This window comes from Engraulis encrasicolus, chromosome 5, assembly GCF_034702125.1.
Source record: "Engraulis encrasicolus isolate BLACKSEA-1 chromosome 5, IST_EnEncr_1.0, whole genome shotgun sequence".
NCBI lineage: Eukaryota > Metazoa > Chordata > Actinopteri > Clupeiformes > Engraulidae > Engraulis > Engraulis encrasicolus.
Window position 1 is genome coordinate 39,477,052 of NC_085861.1, and position 23,922 is coordinate 39,500,973.

At 46.9% G+C, this 23,922-nt stretch overlaps 1 protein-coding gene across 10 annotated transcripts in view; it reads left to right on the forward strand.

The window, feature by feature from the left end:
* mef2d (myocyte enhancer factor 2d) overlaps positions 1-23,922 on the forward strand; it is an 85,000-nt gene that overhangs the window by 18,887 nt on the left and 42,191 nt on the right. For 9 of the 10 annotated variants that reach the window (XM_063199316.1, XM_063199318.1, XM_063199323.1 and 6 more), the window contains 2 exons: positions 14,519-15,009; positions 22,927-23,130. In XM_063199316.1, the coding sequence (XP_063055386.1) occupies positions 14,956-15,009; positions 22,927-23,130 (258 nt within the window). In that variant the 5' untranslated portion in view covers positions 14,519-14,955. Of the gene's footprint in view, positions 1-4,055; positions 4,221-14,518; positions 15,010-22,926; positions 23,131-23,922 lie in introns of those variants that run through there. The other variant, XM_063199315.1, reaches the window with a different exon arrangement.

Sequence of the window (23,922 nt, forward strand, 5' to 3'; positions counted from 1 at the left end):
AACATGATCCTGCCCCGACACAACAGTTACAGGCACAGACACACACACCGTCAACACACAGCAGTCCCAGAACATGCTCAACAAAGTTACGTAACATACAGTAGTTTCTTTTTCAACAACTGTGTAAAGTTTCTGCTACCTGTTTAGCTCCTGGTGTCACTGACTGCAGATCATTCTTTTCAACATCTTAGGCGTCAAACATACCAAAGCCGAACGGAACGGACGCGAGACGGACGCGAGACTGCCGCAGTCTTTCTGCTTAGTTTCGGCCGATGTGTTCTACTCTGCCTTTCACACTAACAGCGTCGGCGTGCGCGGCCAGTCCTGTTCAAAACCCCCCCACAGCCAAAGCTAGCGTGCTACTTTGCCATTCATTTGAATGAGACACCGCCGGTCGCCGGCGTGAAAAATACGCTCGAGTTCTATTTTCAAATGCAGCGCAGCGCGGAGTCGGCTCCCGCGCCGCTGATGCCCGACTACCGCCGGTTGGTGTGTAAGGACAGATATGTTTCCTTGTATTTTCACCGACGCCGGTAAAAACCGTGTCCGTCACGCGACGCTTTACCGCCCTGGTGTGTAAGACCTCTTACTTTTAAATATTTTCTGATGTTCTTTTACTTTGTGAAATAAGCCATTTGTTCAGCATTGCCTAGTAAAGAACGTTAAGCAATGAGAATGAAGATGAGCAACTAGTTAGACAACGCACTATATCACAATTATCTCGTGGAGGACACTCTAGGCCTTCAAGGACTTGCCTCCGCCATTCTACTCAATGCAACTGGGCTGATCCATTGCGCATTCAGAGTTTTATGACACCACTAATTCTCTTCAATACATTTTCACAAACATACCCGTTTATGGTCAGCAAACGACCCTTTAAAACGTCTAAATCATGAGGGCTTCTTGCTCTTTAAAATGGCCTCTTGCAGAGGATCAGCAATGGACAAGAGACAAGAGTCCCAAATGGTCCTCTCTTGGCGAAAGACCCGTTCCCCCTCCAATGCTGATTTGCAGCCAACCCTGAGGTGGACAAAATCTCTGGCAGAGAATCAGATGCGAGGAGATTTGTAGCCACACGCACAGACACACACACACACACACACACACACACACACACACACACACACACACACACACACACACACACACACACACATTCTGGAAAGAAATGTCTTATCCTCTGCAACAACATCGCACATTAGTGTGTACTAAATGTGGAGAGAGGAAGAGAGAAAATTTATTTGGACAATGCAAACTTGATTGTAAAGGATAGCTTTTCTCACCTTTACTGGGAATATTTTGCATTTTTGTTGCACTTTTTGAGGAAGTTATGGTTAACAACTGCCCACTGAAATCCTGTTTATCACCACCCTATGCTTCCTGGCCTCTCAAGTCCTGTTTGACGTTTTATTGTCACATATTACACTATGTATACAAGACGTAATGCCCAAAGCATTTATCATGCTGTAAGTGTTCTTGGAAGGCAAGGTAGGGCCACGCTCCAAAGAAAGACCATTGGTTCTCTCTCTCTCTCTCTCTCTCTCTTTCTCTTTCTCTTTCTCTTTCTCTTTCTCTCTCTCTCTCTCTCTCTCTCTCTCTCTTTATCTCTCTCTCTCGCTCTGTCTCTCTCTCTCCCAGCATACACCCACAGACACAACCATTAACCCAAAATACACACAGACTGTATATATACCCACACACACACACCTCGTAGCATACCCTAGCAAATAAACACACTCACATCACACATGCCCTCGTATCCCAACCCCCACCCCCGCTCCCGCTCCCAGTAGCCCTCGGTGTCCTTCCCCAGTGCCCGTGTGTCCGTGCCCGGTCCTCCACATCCTCCTCGGCTGTACCTCTCCACAGGGCAGCGAGCGCCATGCCGTCACGGGCACGCTCGACATTTGTCGCCGGAAGGGAAGAGAGAGGCAGCCACACAGATCCCCTTATTAGGCTTGGGGCCAGCACACAATGTACAACAAGGGAACTGTAGTCAGGTCCTCACACGCTGGAACGACAGAGGGAATGAGAGCGGTAAAGACGGAGAGAGACGGGGGGAAAGGGACAGAGAAAGTAAGGGACATAGACAGAGAGAGTGTGACAGAAAGAGAGAGAGAGCGACAGACAGAGAGAGAGCGAGAGAGAGAGAAAGACAGAGAGAGAGAGAGAGACACAGACACAGACAGACAGACAGGCAGACAGAGAGACAGAGAGAGAGAGAGAGTCAGGGGAAGAGAGAGATGTGGGGGAAAGAGAGATAAGGATCTTTTTGGCAGGGGTGGGGAGAGATGCATTGTAACAGGGCCATCGACAATCGCTTGTGTTTGTTGTGCTAGTAATTGTCTCGTCAAAAGAGGCTTTATAGACGCGGGCAGATTTCCTGCTGGATACTAGAGCTCGCTCATTTTTCCTCCCCGCCGTGCGTCTCCGCAGTACTTAGCCATATAAGTTATGGGTCCGCGACACAAAATGACTCACTGGTATTTTCGCAACCCCTGAGCTTACCCCCGTAAGCTTTCAGTGGGAAAAGTGCTCATCACTCATCACGGTGCTCAGGGAGAGAAAAAGGAGAAAGAGAAAGAAACAATATGGAAAGGGAGGCAGAGAAAGAGGGATGGGGGGGAGAGAAAAAGATGAGGTTCTTCAAATCCTCATGGATGGAAACTTAATGACACAATAGTTAAACAAATGTTGCTCGTCTTCCCCCCTATTTCCGAATCTTCCGAATGGAGGGCAAATCTGGGCTCTTTGGGAAAGCAACCATGGGGTCCCTTTCTGGTTGGACAGGGAGGAAAATCTTTTTCCTAGTTCTTTTTTTTCATTTTGGGTCAGTCCTCAACTGTACATGGCCATGGAGCGTGTGAAAAAGAGTGCCTTTGTGGTTTGGGCATATGAAGTCACTCCTAGGAACTGAAGTCAAGCTCTGTGTGTATCAGAGATTCTGTGTAACAGATTTCTCTTCTTAGTTTCTTCTTAGTTTCACTACCTGATTGCCTGTCTGCACATCTTTCTAACAACACTCAAATGTGGCAACACACACACACACACACACACACACACACACACACACACACACACACACACACACACACACACACACACACACACACACACACACACACACACACACACACATACTTACACACACACACACATACTTACACATGCACACACACACATACTTACACGCGCACACATGCACAGATGCACACAAGCGTACAAGCCACAAGTGTGGAGGGTGTTGGTGTCAGCAGTGTGTGCAGATCATTACTAGACACACGAGCTGAGGCTCTGACAGCTGTGGGGGTGTATCGTAGAGCAAAGGGTGTGTGTGTGTGTGTGTGTGTGTGTGTGTGTGTGTGTGTGTGTGTGTGTGTGTGTGTGTGTGTGTGTGTGTGTGTGTGTGTGCGCGTGCGTGTGCGTGTGCGTGTGGGTGTGGTTGTGGGGGGTATGTTGGAACAAAAGGTGTGTGGGCAGCTGCCAGTGCACTTATAGTGGCTTGCAGAAAATCTGAAGGTAGGCTGAAGCACACACATTTTGTGTCTCTGTCTCTCTTTCTTTCTCTATCACACACACACACACACACACACACACACACACACACACACACACACACACACACACACACACACACACACACACACACACACACACTTCAGACATGTGCATATTGTGTGTGTGTGTGTGTGTGTGTGGGGGGGGGGGGGTTCAAAAGAAGGAAGATCTGTCAAACTTCCTCAGTTTCATCAGCTAGCTACCCCCACCTTCACCCCCAAATTACCCCCGAAGACACTGATGAATTGGAGGCAGTTGCTACCAAAGGCATATTAGGGCAATTGTGTGTGTGTGTGTGTGTGTGTGTTCGTGTATGTGTGTGCCTGTGAGTGTGTCTGTGTCTATGTCTATGTCTATGAGTGCGTGTGTGACAGCATATGTGTAAGGCTTTAGTTGGAGGGGGGTATTGGTGGGGTGTTGTTGGCTGAGCCATGCTCAGGGGGAGGGCTCTGCAGTTGGGGGAATGGAGGGGGGGTGGTCGTCACAAGAGTAGTCACTCGTGTCATCTGATCACTGAAGGGTACACACTACGTACGTTTCATCCACCACCCTTCTCTCTGGATTATGTCTTGGTTGACTTGGGATTTATCAAGAAAGTGACCCTCCTCTGCTAATTCTGTCCCCTGTCTGAAGTGTTGTGGTCCCGATTTGGAACGCGAGAGGTAAGAGTTACTCGGGCACTGGCACTTGGAACTGCCACTTCTAGCACCGGTGGTTTTGTGTGACGGCAGCCAATGAATCTGTCTGCCCATTGCCTCAACATTTTCAGAGCGTGTTTCTAATCTAAAAATAGATAGGCCTAGGCAATATCAACAGTGTTTTTTGTGTTTGGAATATCACAAAAAGCTTTCAGGTTTCAGTGATCTACAAAATGTTATTTCAATGCTAACGATCAGAAGTCTGACACCTCGAGGATATCTGGGCGCTCGATATGAAACACTCAGAGTTGAGAAATGGAATCCCGCCCACTGGCTTTTCACCAGGCCGACAAAAAATGTTTTCTTCGCATTTGGACAAAAAAAAGAAAACGTAAATAAATAAATAATGCGTTTGACTTCTCCCTTTTCTTGAAGTCCATGGTCTGCCTGTTCACCCCGAGTTTCACAGGCTTGAGGGAAGTTAAGATCAAAGGCCGATTGAAAATGGAAGACCCAAGGTTAAGGTCCCTGTGGGACATGTGGTAGGTGTTTCACCCTGGAGCAAAACGCGGTAAAGCGTTCTCTCTAGCATAAACACACACAAAAAAAACATTCAGCGCAACAAACACTGAAATGGTGCTTTCTGCAAACATGAAATAACCTCTATTGCTCTGTAACATTCTCTCATTCTCTCTCTCTCTCTCTCTCTCTCTCTCTCTCTCTCTCTCTCTCTCTCTCTCTCTCTCTCTCTCTCTCTCTCTCTCTCTCTCTCTTTCTCTCTCTCTCTTCTCTTCTCTCTTTCCCTTGGCCATTGTTGGAATCAAATTTCAGTTTCTCTGCCAGCAAAGTGAAGAATTATCAGGTTTTGTAATGTAGTGCACTGATTTACTTTGACTTCAGCTCTTCTGCACTACCCTTTCAACCTGCTCAAGTTCCTTCCCTCACCACCAGACAAATTGTGTCATCACTGACAGCTTAACATTCCTCCTCATCGTGGCAAATGAGATTCCAGTCACATTTTCCACCCCGATCGAAAGCACAAACCATATTGACGGACAGCGATGGGCCTTTGTTCTTTGGCGATGGAGGTTGCTGATAATTTCTGTTTTTAGTAACTAAACTTGTTGGGTCTTTTGTGAGGAAATGTGATCCCTGTTGCGAGATTGCGAAAACAAGCAGGCCCACACAGCCTTCTCGTTCAAGCGTGGTGACGTCGGTGTCGTCAGTGCCGGCCAGTCTCTCATGGGCGTGTGCTATGCGTTTGTTTTTAATCTTACACAGACATCTTCGAGGAAAGAAGGCCCGCGAAAGGGTTGATACTTGGTACCCTTCACGCAGGGCGGTAGACAGGTCAGACCAATAACTACTATTGAACGGTTAAAAAGAGTTGTAACATTTTTACCACGCAAAAAATCGTGTGTATCAATTCAGTGGGTTGTACAGTCCAATGAAGGCAAATATTCCCTCAATAACTGCTCTCTTGCTTATCTTTGTAGCTGCAGCTCCTAGATTTCCAAGTATTGCCCTCATGAGCTTGAAGAAGTGGAGCCATGATGGAGTAGAGGCGAGGGCAGGTCGCTGTTGCAAGGAGACCCAGTTTTCTGTTATCCAGGAGGGCTCTTACTCCTCACCAGGACATCAGGTGTTGAGCCGATCTGACGACAGATAGCAACGTGTCAACAACAAACGTTGCCTCACGTTGCCTCACATTGCCTTGTGCGATTTGGTTTTCCTCAAACATATACACAAGCCCACACCTTTCTATGGATTGAACTTCCAGGAATAAAACAGTTGAATGAAGGTGTAGGAGTTTACACAGCAAAGCTGTAGAGGTCGTGTTGTTGTGCTATGCTCACGGTGTGTTGCTACTGTCGATGTAAATTAAAGGTAGCTGTGTGGGAAGGCACTGGAGGGCATATTTCTCCCTGTAGCCCTTGTAAAGCCTGAAGCGCTACGGGTTGGTGTGGCTGAGTGTGGTGCAGTATGTTGTAGCATTGGTGGTGGGTATTGACAGGTGCTGCAGCCGAGGCGTGATTCACGAGCTGAGGAGCACAGATCCGCAGGAGAGCCTGAGAGCCAGCCCCGTCCATGGCTCACCACCCACCCCAACACCACCACCACCACCACCACCACAACCCCCCCAGCCCCCACAGGAGAAGTGCTGTCCTTGCATTGCACCCCCCACCACACTCACACACGCACGCATAACCCATGCAGTTCAGAGGGATCATGTTCCTCTTGAAGACCTGCTACCCTGCCTGCCGGTCTGAAATGCTTTCCCACTCTCCTTTCATTTCTCCTTGATCCGTCCAAACCAGGAACCCCAGTCTCCTCAGTTGCTCCTGATGCCGGTCCCTTTGCTTTTGGGATTAGATGCCCATCTTGATTCTCCCACAATTGGCCTTCCATTGGCACCTCATTGGTACTTCATTACAGCTTGGTTGAACAGCTCGAGACAGTAGGATCTGTAGTCTATCGGCACTTGCCCCCATCCGTCCATCCACCCCACCCCGCCCTCAACCCCTTCAGAGCCAGTGCTAGCTGGCTGGCCAAGCCAGCACATAGATGTGAGGCAACAGGCTGGAAATATCCTGCAGTTGGCGCTGGCAGTACAGTCCAAGGTTGGAGTAAATCACCGGGGTCCCAGAGGGGGCGGTGTGGGGAGGGAGGGAGCTCTTGGTGTCCCATTTTGGGCCTCCTCTGCTGCCCGCACTGGTCTCAGAGCTGAGCCGAGTTGTGGGTCAGTGCTCCTCCTCAGCGGTCCCTACTGGAAACTTTGTTTTTCTTTTCTTTCTTTCTCTTTTTCTTTGTCTCTCTCTCTTTTTCCTTCTTTCTCTCTTTCTTAATTTCTTTCTTTCTCTCTTTCTTAATTTCTTTCTTTCTTTCTTTCTTTGTTCTTTCTTTCTTTTCTGTATTTTCTGTCTTTCTTTCTTTTCTTTCTTTCTTTCTTTCTTTCTTTCTTTCTTTGTTCTTTCTTTCTTTTCTGTATTTTCTGTCTTTCTTTCTTTTCTTTCTCTCTTTCTCTTTCTCTCCTTCTCTTTCTTTTCTTAATTAAAACTGAAAATGTGATGCAGAACTGTTCACTGTGTTGGTTCTCTGAACCACAACCAAGTCCTTCTCCTTGGTCCCTGTGCCCTCGTAATAGCCTATCCCACCGCCCACTGGTCTAGCCTGCTGCTAAGTCATTGTTGATGTGTGATGGCTGATTTACTTCCATGGACTTGCATGTGTACAACAAATATGTAAGGCATGACCGACTGATTCAGAGCAAAGGTCTGCCACCACTGTGTAATGTTGCTGGGCATACGTAGCTACGGCATGGGTGGGAACTACTTGGTGACGTGATATTCAGACCGCTATCAATTTTCCATTTGGTGACCAATGAGATGGAATTTCCCATGTAAGGACTTTTTCCACAGATGTTTTATCGAATACAAAATAATGATAAAATCTTTAAAAAAAGGAATCCATTATTGGTTCAACTGCAGATAAACATTTCTTTCTTCGCACTAGTTTACGAAACGGAACCATTTTTTAAATCAAAAGGACTACTTGTATATAGCACTTGGAAACTGGACAAGTAGCCTAACAAAAGGCCTAAAATGGTGAGTCAGTGTTTTGGAAATGCCAAATGCCAGTATTTCCCTTTGTGATATTGCTGTGAACATTTCTGCAGCCAAGCAACCATGTGGGGCATTCTGTGAAAATCGTATGTGTTGAGTAGCACAAATTGAAGTCTTTTGTATCGGACCTCTGTTGGTTGTAACACTAGTAACACAAGTAATTTTCAACCACGTCTCCATTTTGTGGTCATGCCAAGCAATGGCAGTAAATTCTCAGCTGTCTGTCCATCTTCCTGCCTGTCATTCTCTCCCTCTTGCTGCTATGGCAACAAATCATGCTTTCTTCTAGGTAGGCACCCAGAGAATTTCCCAATGGCGGGGACCCATGTCCTTTGGTGTTAGCGTTCTGTACGGTGTGGATGTTCGTTTACACCACCCATTAACAGCAGCACCCCGTCCATGCTAATCTTTTGAAGTCTGTTTGCTTCGTGCCCTGAACGCAAACACAAGATTGTATTTGGGTATTCGACAAAACAATGGCAATGATTGGTATTATGAAAGGTTGTGTTGGGAAGACTGTATTTGCACTGTTTGCTTTAAGACAATCAATCACTGCCTATTATGAAGACCAGCAATTGCTGTCTTGGGTAGAAGTAGACCGTGTTGGGTGTAAGGCACCACAAGACAGTGTTGAGTACAGTCTCTGTTATCATCCTGCGTTGTTTTGCACTGTGTTGTGTTGTGTTGTGTTGGGCAGAGAGAAACAACAGGCAGCACTGTATGGGTAAGCACTCGTGTTGAGCCAAGGATATGGAGGGAGGAGAGAAGGGAGTGGTGGTGGAGTGAGCGAGCAAAGGAAGGAGGGAGAGAGAGGGAATTAGAGAGGGAAGGGAAGGAGAGAGAGAGGGAGAGAGAGAGAGGTGATGGATTTCTCAGCGCCACTTTGGCTGCGGTCCAGACCCCCGAGCTCTGGCACTGACCGTTATCTCAGGGCCCCAGGCTGCTTCGCCTCCAGTTACAGGCTTTGGACAACAAAACTGGACAGTATCACACACACCCCGCCGAGGAGATATCCTTTACCCGCACACACTGCACACGCTACTACACACTACTACACACAGGACACATACGCATGCAGACAGACACTACTACTACACACACACACACACACACACACTACAAACACACTGCATACACTACTACACACAGTATACACACACAACACATGCGCACTTATGCACGCGCACACACACACACACACACACACACACACACACACACACACACACACACACACACACACACACACACACACACACACGCACACACACTGCATACACTACTACACACACACATACACACACACAGACACATAGACAGGCAAGCAGGGCAGGGCATGCATGCCTCTCGTATGCCCACACATGGGAAGAGAGGGAAGATGGTGTGTGTTATCTGTATTTGCTGGGGAGCCTGTCTGTCCTCCCCAGAAGCACTTCAGTGGCCGAGATGTGAGGCGGGCGGCGCGGCATCGGAAAAGGAGCCCGGTGTCTTCGGGGCGGAAGCGCGAGGCTATTAAAAGGTGTTAATGCAATATGATATCGACCCGGCGGGGGGAGAGGAGACCTGTGCACTGTAGTGTGGGCACCGGGGGAGGCTCACTGGAGATGGGGATGGGGATGGGGATGGGGATGGGGATGGGGAGAGAGAGAGAGTTCTGTTTGTCTGCCATCCTTTAATGTAGTGTGTGCGTGCGTGCGTGCGTGCGTGCGTGCGTGCGTGCGAGTGTGTGCGTGCGTACGAGTGTGTGTGCGTACATACGAGTGTGTGTGTGTGTGTACGAGTGTGCGTTCCGTCAGCCAAATGCTCTTAACATTAAACACCTCTGCTCCGTCCTCTAGAGAGCCCAGCGCCAGGTGGTAAATGCTGTTACAAATACCCCGTGAATGACAGCGACACGGTAACAGGCAGAGATGCTTTCACACGCCACGGCTAAATAATCTCTTGCTAAATTGCCGTTAAAGTGTCTTATTTGCACACATTACTGAGTTACATGTTTATTATGGTATGCTATCAAGCATTGGCCACTGCATTGAAGTCATTATTCGAAACATGTTCTTCTGCATTTGCTTGTATTTGTTGTAGTCCACAGTATGTAGTCATAGGGGCTCTATGGAGGCATAATTGCATTACGTTACATTTGGCAGACGCTTTATAACCAAAGCGACTTACAAATGAGGACATGATCATAGCTACATATACTGTAAAATCATAACACACAGGCTTCGGGATGGTTAAATGCTTCAGAGACCTGGCTGCAGCCTGTGTGTAAGCAGGGGTTCCCTCCATCTGAGCTGGGAGGTGTGAGGCCATACTCTTTCCATCCCTCTGTCCCCAACCAACCTCCACCCCCTCCACTTCGAACCCCCCACCCCTCTTGTGGCTTGCTGGGCTACAGGTCGAGTCGTGGCCCCCAGCGGTATAGATAAAGCTGGCGTTTCATGTACTCCTGCGACTACCAGACTCCCCCCAGCACAGCACAACCCAACCTCCACTCGCCTCACCCTCCTCAGCTCCATGCCCCAGCCTCACACCCCTCCCCAGCCTGCCTCCCCAGCCTGCCTGCCTGCTTGCCTCCCCCCTGACTTAACGCTAATGTGTTTCCTCTGAATAGAGGCCGTACTGCTGATAGCCATGCTAGCACTAGCTGCCCGTCATCACATCATTGTGCTGCCTGAGAAACGGCAGTGTGTGCGTGTGTGCGTGTGTGTGTGTGTGCGTGTGTGTGTGTGCGTGTGTGCGTGTGTGCGTACGTGTGCGTGTGCGTGTGCGTGTGCGTGGGTGCGTGGGTGCGTACCAGGGATTGACATTTGCACAGGCCAAAAATGGGAAAAAATTGACTATGGCTAGTAGTACTTTCAACCTCACTAGTAGCTACTTTGGCAGGTAACTTATTGGTGCATCAATGGCATACCAAAGGAGCCTTTATCCTGTTTTTTACCCTTTGTAGAAATTATTTGTATTTAAGTTTAAGAAAGACCATTCTGTATTTTATTTATTCTATCTTCTGAGACATATTATTGTTGAGAAAAAAACTGACTGCGTGTGCGTGTGTGCGTGTGTGTGTGTGTAAGGGAAGCAGGGAAATGAAGGCTTTGAAACTCAGACTGCTCCATATAATGTTTGCCATATTGAAGAAACTATACTGAGTAGTTTTGGAACAAGCAACATAGGAGGATGGCAGGGAACGGGGGTGAGTGATGTCTTCATTTTTTTTTTTTGATGTTGCACCAAAGAGCATGTGCATTTAAGATGGCAGTCGGCATTTAAATTCGAGACTTCAAAAATGTTTCGTCTGTCTGTCAAAACATGGCACCACAAATAATGAGAGCTGTTGAGGAGAATGTGTCGAGGAGTCATGCTGATGGTGTGGAAACCATGCTGCGAGAACACCAGTCTTTGTGAGCCGAGAATGTCAGAGGAAATGGGAAAAAAAGGCAAAGTTTTTCAGCCTGATGAAGGCATTCACAGTTCAGTGCTGTAGCTTCTCGCACCCAACCAGTGCCAATATCACGGTCTTGAAATGACATGACACACAAACTTCCTCATTTTTTTCCCGTCCAAGTATGTGTTTTTTATCAAGTGTTTGTCTGTCGCCATGGAACGGATCGTCACAAGGTTTTTCGCAGTAGTAGACCTAAATATAAGCAGTCATTAGGCTTAGAGTGCAGTGCATCAGTCGTTTTGGAAAATGAAATTCTGCCTGTTAATTAAAGACGGGCTCAGTGGGCTCTTGTTGCAGTAGTGTGCAAATGGCTGCTGAATCGACAGACATTTTTTCCCCGCTGTGGCAAAGTCTGGCTCTTTGCATGTGGATCAGAGATGGACTGAGGGGGGGAAAAAGAGAGGGAGAGCGAGAGATGGAGAGAGTGAAAAGAGTGCGAGAGATAGCAAGTCACATTCCCCAACAGAGACAGCGTGAGAGAGAGAGGGAGGGAGGTCACCAATTTTGTTGTCCTCTCGAAATTGCCGCTAATATTGTTGTCATTTGCTGATCGCCTGCCCGCAGAGTCACAACTGCGCCGCGCCGAGTCGAGTCGACTCTTTAAATAGGAAGCCTCTGAAGGGTTTCCCCACCGCATCGCGCCGTTGTGGTGGTGGCGGTGGCTGCCGGGGCCTCTGTCATGGGTGTGTGTGTCTGTGTTTGTGTACGCCGTCTGTGCGCGCGCTCTCTTCTCTCTCTCTGTGGTGTATGCGCGCTCGCGTGTATATATAGAGCTCTATTTTAAGGCTTACTTTTTTTGACCTACAGAAGCAGTAATAGCAGGTCTTAAAATGATGTGGCGGGCAGGCGGGCGGGCGGCGAGGGCTATTCTGAGGATGTAATCAGCTCATTCATACATTCACTCGGCTACACTCAGCTCAGCTGTACGGCGGCGTATCCTCTGCACAGATGCTCTCTCCCGCTCTCTCTCTCTCTCTCTCTCTCTCTCTCTCTCTCTCTCTCTCTCTCTCTCTCTCTCTCTCTCTCTCTAACTAAGCATCTGTATGCGGCTCACATTTTCCTCCTCATTTAATTTTGTTTGATTTTCAGAAAAGAGGGGAAAAAAAGACAGTCAGTCAGTATTTGCTATTTATATATTTTTTCTTATGAATGGAGCGCAAGCCCCTCATGTTGTTGTAGCAATTATGAATGGAAGTGATACCACATAAAAAGGCATACACTATTTGCGTAATATGATGCAAATCATGAGTATAATAAAACACAGGGAGTTGATGAAGTAAATTACTGGGTAAAGCAATGCAAATAGGCTGATCATCATGAGCTCGTTTTGTGTGTGGTTTATTAATCGTGGAGCCCAATGCGATCTACAGTTAGAGGCTTGATTGGGGGAGACCACTAATCACCACTAATGATGGCCCTGCTCCGGGAGCCTGAGACATGGGGTGTGGTAGTGGCAGGGGAACGAGGACTTCAGTACCAGGACTCACCAAAAGGATTTTAATTGATTGGGGTGGGGTGGGGGGGGTGGTGGTGGTGATGCTACATACACCCCTACCAGAGATATCAGTGAGCCATGGCCCCTTTTGGAGCCAGATAGCTACTTTGGAGAACCCAAGGCCTAATCAGCCACACATATCTAGTGTTTGTCATTCTATACAGACACACATACACAGACACACACAGGCATCCACGTACACACACACACACACACACACACACAAACAGGCAGACACTCGCACAGACAGACAGACACACTCACAGATAGACAGACAACCGCGCCACTGCCACTCTAGCGTCTGTGTGCAGTGTGTCTGTTTGATCCATAATGGCGTGCGGTGCTAGTGGGCCAGTGTGCGGCTACCTGGTAGGGATGTGGCGACCATGTTGGCTTTAATGAAGTTGACACGGTGCAGCCTCAGCAGTCTACTTCCTTGGCTCATTTGCACACTCATTGCCTCCTTATACATGCTATTCCAGTCCAACCTCTCCATATGCATATGGAAACACACACACACACACACACACACACACACACACACACACACACACACACACACACACACACACACACACACACACACACACACACACACACACTTTAATAGACAAATACACACATTTCTTTTGTACATGTATTCAATCTCTCTCTTTCTCTCTCTTTCTCTCTCTCTTTCTCTTTCTCTTTCTCTCTCTCTCTCTCTCTCTCTCTCCCTCTCCTTCTCTCTCTCTCTCTCTCTCTCTCTCTCTCTCTCTCTCTCTCTCTCTCTCTCTCTCTCTCTCTCTCTCTCTCTCTCTCTCTCTCTCTCTCTCTCTCTCTCTCTCTCTCTCTCACACTCACACAGTCATCCAACCTTGCTCAGGCTATGCTGTACTGTGTCCTCTTCCCTTCTCCCCCACTCGCCCGCCCGCCCGCACAGCCCACCGCTAACCCCGCCTAGAGAGCAGCCTGCAAATCCCAAGAGGTGGCTCTGCGTCCCACCGGAAGTTCCCCCCCAGCTGCTGCTGCACTCTGTGCACTGGCCTGATAATACTGGGTCTAATGGGGGGACTTACTGGAGCCTTCTGTTTCTGTTGGAGAAGAACGCTGGTTGGTTTAGAGCAGTGATTCCCAACCAGGGGTACGCAAGCAAATTGCAGGGGGTGCCAAGTGGGAACAAAATAATCAAGCAGAGGAACGAGCATGAGTGAGGGAGTACTCATAGTATGGCGGGGTGGGGGGGACGGTACAAGACAAAAATGTTGGTAAACTGCGCATAAAATGCTGGCAAAGGTACTCTCGCTACTCGCCCCCCAAATCCTCTCCTTCAGGGGATCAGTGTAGAAGGTTAGCCTGAGAGCCAAGCCAATTGAGCATGTACTGGTTCAAAGGTTCAATCTCGAATAAGGAAAAAAACACACATCCACAATATTGCGTGTGTGTGCCTGTGCCTGTGCGCGTGTGCGCGCATGCTTGTGCTTTGGGTGTGTATGAACTCTCTGTGTGATGCCTCGCGACAGGTTCGACCATCTGCTGTTGTTAATGTGACGTGTGTGTGTGTGTGTGTGTGTGTGTGTGTGTGTGTGTGTGTGTGTGTGTGTGTGTGTGTGTGTGTGTGTGTGTGTGTGTGTGTGTGCGTCCTTGAGATTGTGTGACAAGAAGACCTGAATACCAGAAACTGACCTGTCCTCCCCCTCTCTCTCTCTCCACTCTCCTTTTCTCCTCTCCTCTTGTCTCTTGTCTTTCTTCCCCTCTTTCTTGTTTTTTCTTGTTCCATCAGGAGTAAGCCTGTATTGGGGAAACTGCACTGAGAACCAGGCAGAGAGAGAAGTTTTTAAGGACGTGTGGATGACAACGTTTCCCCAGCTGTGGACCATGATCTGAACCGAGGAGGACCCCGTCCCTGAGCGACCTCCAGTTCTTTTTTTATTTTTCTTTCGCCGGTTCCTCAACCTGGGAACCTCCCGTTTTGGATAGGTTGACCAGGAGACCGGCAAATTCGAGAGAGAGAGAGAGAAAACGAACGAGCGAGCGAGCGAGAGAGGAAGAAAGACTTCCAACACCAAAGGCTTTCCTACGACATATAACTCCCCCTCCCACCCCCCCTCCTCCTTCTCCTCCTCCTCCCCTCCCCCCTCCTCCAAATCTTGGGACAGATCTTGGCCCCTTGACCCCCAACACGTGCCCCACTGAGTCCCCCAGCAGCAGAGTGCAGCCATGGGGAGGAAAAAGATTCAGATTCAGAGGATCACGGATGAGAGGAACCGACAGGTGAGACTTGGCTCCTCGTGGAGCAAGGGGGGTGGAGGGGCAGGGGCAGGCTGTGGTGTGGTGTGGTGTGGTGTGGTGTGGCTCCTGCCAACCAACCAACCAACATCGTGTGGTTATTGCATTGCTGTCTCTTTCTCTTTTTCTTTCTCTTTTTCTTTCTCTCTCTCTCTCTCTCTCTCTCTCTCTCTCTCTCTCTCTCTCTCTCTCTCTCTCTCTCTCTCTGTCTCCCCCTCCGTGTGTGTGTGTGTGCGCATGTGTGCGTGCCTGCATGCATGTGTGAGTGTGTACGTCCCCCTGTGTGTGTGTGTGTGTGCGCATGTGTGCGTGCCTGCGCGCGTGTGTGAGTGTGTACGTCCCCCTGTGTGTGTGGGTGTGTGTGGGGGAGGGGAGGGGAGGGGAGGGTGTGCCTATGCGCATGTGTTGCCACCTGTTTGGTCCTCATAAAGTCATCACTGCTGCGAGACCGAGCAGTTGAAACCGCAGAAACGGATCTGAGGAATCCCATCAGTTGCAGTTGGTTCTCTGCTTTGTTGCCACTGAACTAGCTTTTCTGTAAGACCCTTGTTAACTACCACATGCACATTGCACACATGTACATACACCGACATATGCACTACCTTTTCTGTAGTACACGTTACCACACACACACACACACACACACACACACACACACACACACACACACACACACACACACACACACACACACACACACACACACACACACACACGCGCGTGCGCATACACACAGTGTTTTATGTAATGCCACACAGTGTTTAGACCTAAACTATTAACTCTTAAGCTGTCTTTGTTCTATCCATATCTCCGGTTATGGATACGGCTAAGTAAGCCTGTATAAAGCATACAGCAGTAAATGCAATGTAATTTACTTGTACATTGGTTTGCTTCAGGTGGAAGTTGTTTGATTGTTTAGAAGTTTACCATAATTCCACATTTCACAACACCCTCTATTTGTATTCCTTTTAATGTAAGATTTGAGTTAAGTGTAGAGTATAGTAGCACAGCACAGTGCAATTTGAACAGTATTTACTGTCTACTGACTTAGGATTAGATGTAGAACTCTGAAGCACTAGCTTTTCTGTTATACCCGTAACCACACACACACTAGGGGTGGGCGGTATGGACGGTATACTATCGTAAAAGGTATTTTTTCCACCAAGGTATGGATTTTGGCCATACCGTTCTACCGTGATATAGCGCATTGCATCCTGCAGATGGCAGTATAGACAACGTTTTGAACATCCACCCGACTGACTGCCTCAAGTTGTAGCAATGTGGTTGTAGAGAAACAGCACAATCATTTCCTTTGAATAAGCTTCAAGTGTAAAATGTATGGTTAGTGTAGTGAACTATTGTTTGAAATGGTATGTGATGGCAACACATTTCGATTCTGGACTCCACAATTTACTGGGCACGAAATGCAAGCTAACTAGCTAACAGCCCAAGTCATTCATGTCTATACTGGTGTCTGACAAAATAAATGTGCTTAATGTGCTAACATTGGTTGCCTTCAATTTAACACATTGCGCCAGCCGTAACAGCTGTATGTTACTGTTTCCAGTTGAGATAATATCATTCATGATATCTGACTGGGTGTTAGCAACTAAAATGACTGTTCACTGTTTAAAATGTGGCATTAGCGATTTCGCTAACGTTAGCACGCTAACCGCTGGTGCAGTGAAAGCTGCCATTGCCATTCAAATGCATTAGTTCTGCAATGCATTGCTAACTGCCTCATGTGAAAGTTCGTTTTTCTTAAATTTAACAATGACAGCTTAAACCATTATGCTTGGCATAATCACAGATGCAAGCACACATTTCAAAATTACCATAAACAACTCCAGAGATAGAAAAAACGTGCAATGAACGACGTAGTAATACAATCCACGTTCAGTTGTATTTACTCTCAATGTGTTCAGTTTGACACCCCTCCCCTTTCCCCCTCTACCGTAGTTTAACCCCTTCGACACTTGGTGAAATTGACAGTGTTCTATTGGGTAGCATTGCATTGCATTGCAAAATGCATTTTACATAGGCTAGTTTTTGCTTGTTTTTAAAAAATGTAATGGCAAGAATTCACACATATATGAAAGGACATTGTGTCATTTCCAAAAATCAAATGCAAAGGTAAAAAAAATGTGGTTTTTTTGGTCATTTTGCAACGCTTCAATTTTAAACAAATGTACAATACCGTGATATATACCGTGATATATACCGTGACTAAAATTATACCGAGGTATACATTTTTGGCCATATCGCCCACCCCTAACACACACACACACACACACACACACACACACACACACACACACACACACACACACACACACACACACACACACACACACACACACACACACACACACACACACACACACACACACCTATATATTCTGTATAGCTCAGTACAGCTTCTCCAGTGTGTGTAAAGTGATCTGAAGAGATTAAGAGACCATGGGAGCACAGTTCTGTCCTGTTGGCGAGCGGTACCAGGCAATATTCAATGTCCTGAGGAGGCCACTTTGCACTGGTGTACTTAATGGCTTCTTCCTCTCTCAGAGGTTGTGTACTAGAGTAATTTTTTCGCATGGTACTTCTACTTTTACTTAAGTGAAAGTAAAAGTTGTACAACAAAAATGTACTGAAGTAAAAGTCCTAAGTATTAACTTTTAAATGTACTTTTTGAGTACAAAAGTACAAGTACTCGCGCAATGGCTGTCTTTCTCCATGTCTGCCTGATCCAATAGGAAAAAGTTTCTGCAACGGTTTTCGGTTCTATTTGAACATGACTATGGAGTCCTATTAATGTATCTTTTCTGTCTGGGTGTCAGTTTGGAAGAGGGGCTTGGTCCCGCCTCAATGCCCGCAGCTGAGGCTACTCAAATATCCACGAAAAACAACAGGAAAACCTAGGATAAATGTAACTAGTAACAAAGTCTTCTTAGAGAAACGTAAGGAGTAGAAAGTACAAGTAATTGTCAAAAAAATGAACTGAGTAAAAATAAAAGTCTGCATTTTTCTTTTTACTCAAGTAAGTACAAATTCCAGAAAAAACCTACTTAAGTACAGTAACGGAGTAAAAATACTTAGTTACGTTCCACCTCTGCTGTATACAGTATGGATGTCACTGCTTCGCCACAAGTTAGCTCCACTCAGCCTTACTCTCACCTGACCCAACCCAACACCATAGGGGTGTAGTAAATAATCAATTTGCATCAATGTGTCGACCCTACAGCCAACAATTTGATTTATCAATGTTTCTGCAAGAGAATCCATTAATCCGTTTTTTTAATGCTACCTTTGTTGGTATTACTTTTGTGAGGAATTTTATTTTGCTCATGCAGTAGTGATAATACGGACTTTAATGATAACAATGTTTCTCAAATAAAATGCATGCAAATATTAGAGCTTTCGTCAATTTACTTAAAATTCCGTACATGACCTAGCCAGTAAGGTAAAAAATATGAACCATTGAATTTAATCTAATCAAATGGTGGATCATTCTTCAGTATCAAAGATAATGGAATCGTTGGCTTAAGAAATCAATATTGAATCGTATTGCCATGAAGGCATTGATTTACACCTCTACCCACCACTTCCAGCTCCACCTCCACCTCCAACTCCACCAGAGACACTGCCAGGGGCTGGGGGAGGGAATTGGAGATGGATGTTTTGAACGAATGTGCTTGCTGTAATAATCTGTAGGTCTGTAGTCTTTCACTGCCCAGTCCAGCCACCATCTCTCCACACTCCTGAGTGCCCTAGCCCCCACTCACTCCAACACCCCTAAATCCACCCACCATTCCACTCCCCCAGTCCCAGCCTCCCATTGGCTGTTTTCACATGGCGTCAGAGAACTTTGAACACTGAACATTCCAATGCCTTCGGAGCAGGTATATAAGTTGCATCCGCTGGTGTAGGCGTATTCATTTGACATCACTCTTGAAACCAGTCATATATATTCTGTCTTTGCCTCAAAATAGAACGCAATGGTGAAAAAGACAAGTTCATCCTCATGCACACACCCCTTTTCTGACCATACCTGTACAGGCCAATCACCCCGATTCCCTCACCCCAAATCCCCCTCTCCTGCTCTGCGTACTCCCCCTCCCCTCGCCTCCCCTCACCTCCTCCTTCTCCTTCTCCACCACCACCCCCCCTTTTCCCACCACACCTGTAAAATCCAATCACCCCGAGTCGCTCACCCCAGTCCCCCTACCCAGCTCCCCTTCCCTCCTCCTCCCTCTCCAATCCCCCCATCCCAATCCTGCTTGACATTTCACAGGTGGGCCAGAGCTACTGTGGACTTTAATGCAACTGTTTAGCAGACAAATGCCATTTCCATTGTGCTCCCGTTAGATTTCTGTGTGTGTTAAACACCAACCAAGCAGGGAACAGGTTTCTCTTTACCTTTAACTTGATTAGTTTTGCTGAGAAGTGTTAATCATATGAGCTGAATCTGAGGTGCGATACTCGTCTCTTGGAAATGGTAGAATATACTGATGTTTTCTTAAACAATCATGCACGATGCATCCCCCCACCATCAAACAGCCACACACACACACACACACACACACACACACACACACACACACACACACACACACACACACACACACACACACACACACACAAACACACAAACACACAAACACCAATTATGCACACACACACACACACACACACACAATTATGCCTACACACACACACTCTCTCCCACACACTTCGACACATGTCAACCCCCTCTCATCTGCGCACACGCCCACACGCACTGTGAGCACAAGGCTGCAGTAAAGGGGCTTTGGCTGAGGTGAGATCGCACCTGGATTCACCTCTTGTCACAACACAGTCCTCTTCTCACAGGGAAAGGGAACGAGAGATGCGAGAGTGCGAAAGATAAAAAAGAACAAGAGATAAAAAGTAGCTTGCTCTTGTTGCCATTGGATACTCGCACTTCTATTCTTAATGGCAATTATGCCGCAGCTGTTTATGATTGCGTTTGGTCTCGTTGGAAACATGAGTAGAGTAGAGTAGAGTAGAGTAGAGTATCGTTTATTGATCCCAGGGGGAAATTAAGGTGTCAAGTAGCATACACACATAAATAAAGACATAAAGACATTGTCCACAAGACATAACACACATATTTACACATAAAATAAAATAATCATATATAGCTCGCTGTTGCATACTTATTGCCAAGGCATCTCTCTCTCTCACACACACACACACACACACACACACACACACACACACACACACACATACACACACACACACACACACACACACACACACCAAAAATATAAAGTGTAAAGTGTCCAGTGTTCACATGTGCCTTAGCTAAGTGGCACATAGTAGCCAAGACAAGGTGGCCATAAAGTGTCCAGGAGTGTCCATAGTCTCTTTCCTAGAACAATGTCCATTGTATTCCTTAGAAAAAGAGATGGGGGGTTAAACACAAGTCACCCCCTGTGTCACTCCACACACACACACACACACACCCACACCCACACCCACACCCACACCCACACACACACACACACACACACACACACACACCCACACACACCAAAAATAAAGTGTACATAGTCCAGGAGTATCAGTAGTCAGGGGGGTTACACACATCGCAAACTGAGTATCTACCCACACACACACACACACACACACACACACACACACACACACACACACACACACACACACACACACACACACACACACACACACACACACACACACACACACACACACACACACACACACACACACACACACACACACACACACACTCAGCTGTGCATTCCGCTGAAAAGGAGTCGAAGGCATGAGAAAAAAATATTCTGTTTTCATCAACTTGGCTCTTGGTATGAACGAAAGAACTTCAAAATGGAGAGTGAAGACTAAGTCGGCTTTGAAAGACACTCATTCATTAATTAGTCTAACTGTTAAACAGGGCTTCCTTTTTTCCTTTATGTTTAACTGTGTGGTGATTTTTTTGTCTCCTGCTGTCCTTACTCAGCCCAACCCCCATTTTCTCATGATGTGACAGTTGTTTCCACTCCGATTTCCTCCTTCTAGTGCTGCCAGTCGTGTGTGTGTGTGTTCATGTGTGTGCGTTCGTGTCTGCGTGCGCGCGCTTGTGTGTGTGTCTGCGTGCGCGCGCTTGTGTGTGTTCGTGCGTGTGTGTGTGTTTTCGTGCGTGTGTGTGTGTTCGTGTGTGTGTTCGTGTGTGTGTATTCATGCGTGCGCGTGTGCGTGTGTCTGAAGGTGGTGGGGTGGTCTTGGCAGGGGGGCGTACGGTTTGAAGAGGGTTTTAGTAGACGGTTGCCAATGGAAACGACCCCGAAATAATTTGATTTGTGGCAGCAGGGAGCTGTGAGTGAGCTGGAGAAGAGAGGGAGGAGAAAAGAAAAGAAAAGAAAGGCAAGCGAGAGGCGGAGGAGAGAGAGGGCGAGAGAGAGGGAGGGACAAGGGAGCAGGTTGCCTTCTGCTTCACAGAAGAAGCATTAGAGAAAAAGAGAGAGTGAAGCAAGAGAGAAAGAGAGAGAGAGAAAGTCATGGGGAGAGAGAGGGAGAGAGAGGAAGAGAAGCAAGAAGGAAAGAAAGAGAAAGTCATGGAGAAAGCGAGAGAGAGAGAGGGGGGGGGTCATGGAGAATGCAAGTAAGAGAGAAAGGGTCATGGATAGAGGTGGTCAAAGCTAGAGGTGAAAGCACTCAGGTCTGAAATGTTAACTCAAAACCGTGTGTTTGAGAGAGAGAGGGGGGGGGCGGACGGACGGACTGACAGACAGAGACACGGACAGACAGAGAGACACACAGAGAGAGAGATGAGGGCAGGGGAGGGAAGCATTGTCTTGTTTGCGTTCCTCATCATCTTCTTCCTCTCTTTCAGCTCCTCAGCAGAAGACTAAGACATGATGTGCTTTGTGTCATTGTTAATTTATGAGATGCCTTTACACGGAAGATCTTCAGAAAGTCACACTCTAATCAACACCTGCTTCTCACACCTTTGCATCACATTCTCTCAGCTCCCTCCCGTCACAAGTCTGAGCACAGAGCATATTCTTTTTTGTCCCCCCCCCTCCCTTTCTGTTTTTTTCCTTCCCAAGAGATAAAAAAAGCATTAATATATGTAAATATGCAGGTGATTATCATCTCACTTTGACAAAGCTAGTAATGCCACTGTCAGTTTTGACAATTGAGGTTTTTTTCACTTATTATTCTTTTATTTTTCTTTCATGTGATGCCTACTACCTAATGGTTTCACATTCTCTTCTTTTTTTATTCCACTGAAACCCAACAGACTTCTGTGTATAATTAATTAAGTGGCATGTTTAATAATGAATTAATTGGAGGTGTTACACAGATGATTTCCAATGGATTACCGCTACAGTTGAAATGCTCAGACGGAAAGGTGTTTAAAAAAGAGCCAGACTGGCAGTGTTTTTCAAAGTGATTCAGTCACATTACTGATTGAACAGAACATGGTTTGTAGTTGAACTATCCCATACAGAGAAAAAAGTTTACTGTGCTCTGCAAAGCAGAACATTGGCTGTTGGTAGAAAACCTTGCATCAGACTTCTTCTAGAGTCACAAATCTGTTCTGAACCTTCCAAATGTTCCTTAAGATTCTGTAAAATTATTAAGTGTTTCATGGAGTTTCATGGTAATTGGAGCACTCTACTTTCAAATGACACATGTGATTTACCATGAATGGCCTACATTTCCCATGGGGACCCAGGCTTGAATCATGAATCCCGCCTGGTTGCTTTCCGAGACCTATCTCCCTCTTCTCTCTACCGTCCTATCTAATAAAGGCACAAAAGGCCCAAAAAGGAAAAAAAGCTCCATTCTTTGTTTCTCTAAACTCTCCCCGTTTCACCCCTCTCCCTGCAGGTGACGTTCACCAAGCGGAAATTTGGGCTGATGAAGAAAGCGTACGAGCTGAGCGTGCTGTGCGACTGCGAGATCGCCCTCATCATCTTCAACCACTCCAACAAGCTGTTCCAGTACGCCAGCACCGACATGGACAAGGTGCTGCTCAAGTACACCGAGTACAACGAGCCCCATGAGAGCAGGACCAACGCAGACATCATCGAGGTACGTAGCAGCTTCACCGGCCCTCCCAGGGCTGCATTAGATGGAGGGTGTTTGCTAAATTCACACTTGCACCCAGGGGGCGGATTTGTCGGAAAAGCAGAGGGGGGGATATCAATGGAATTACATTTGAGTGATCAAAATCATGTATACAAAGTGAAGATATGAAAACCTGAAGGGATGTAATCCCCCCCCCCATCTCCCCCCTACAAATCGCCCCCTGGTTGCACCCATGTTCCTGGGGGCCATGATCAGGTGGCGGAGGTGGAAAACATCTATCTTGTACTCCTGCTGCCTGTGAACTCAACACAGCTGATTTTAAATATGAATGTACCTGTTGGGTAATAGATTTGTAATTCAAGTGACCATTATCAGCTGTCTTATGTCATCTTTAGTATTTGTCTGTTGGGGGGGGGGGGGGGGTTACCTTGGGGAGCCACATTTAACTCACCGTGACAATTTTTTCTTCCTCCGCTCCGTCTATTGTCTTTGGTGATTAGGTACATATAGTGTACACACTCAACAATTTGCCTTCTTGACAATGACAATAAATTCTTGATTCTGAATCTTGAGTCTGAAAGCAAGCTGAAATGGTGGCAAACCTCTGCCATTCAAGTTGCCAACCAGGTCAATGGGGAGCACTACAGTATGAGGCACATTGACCTTTTCAAGGGCACTTTGACCTGACCAGGAAGAGGTGGATTTAAACCACCAAACAAACCACCCTCCAGATGAGGATTTTTGGTCTGTTTTGGCTCTTTTAGCCCTCTGGATTTTTGTTTGTTTGTCACATAA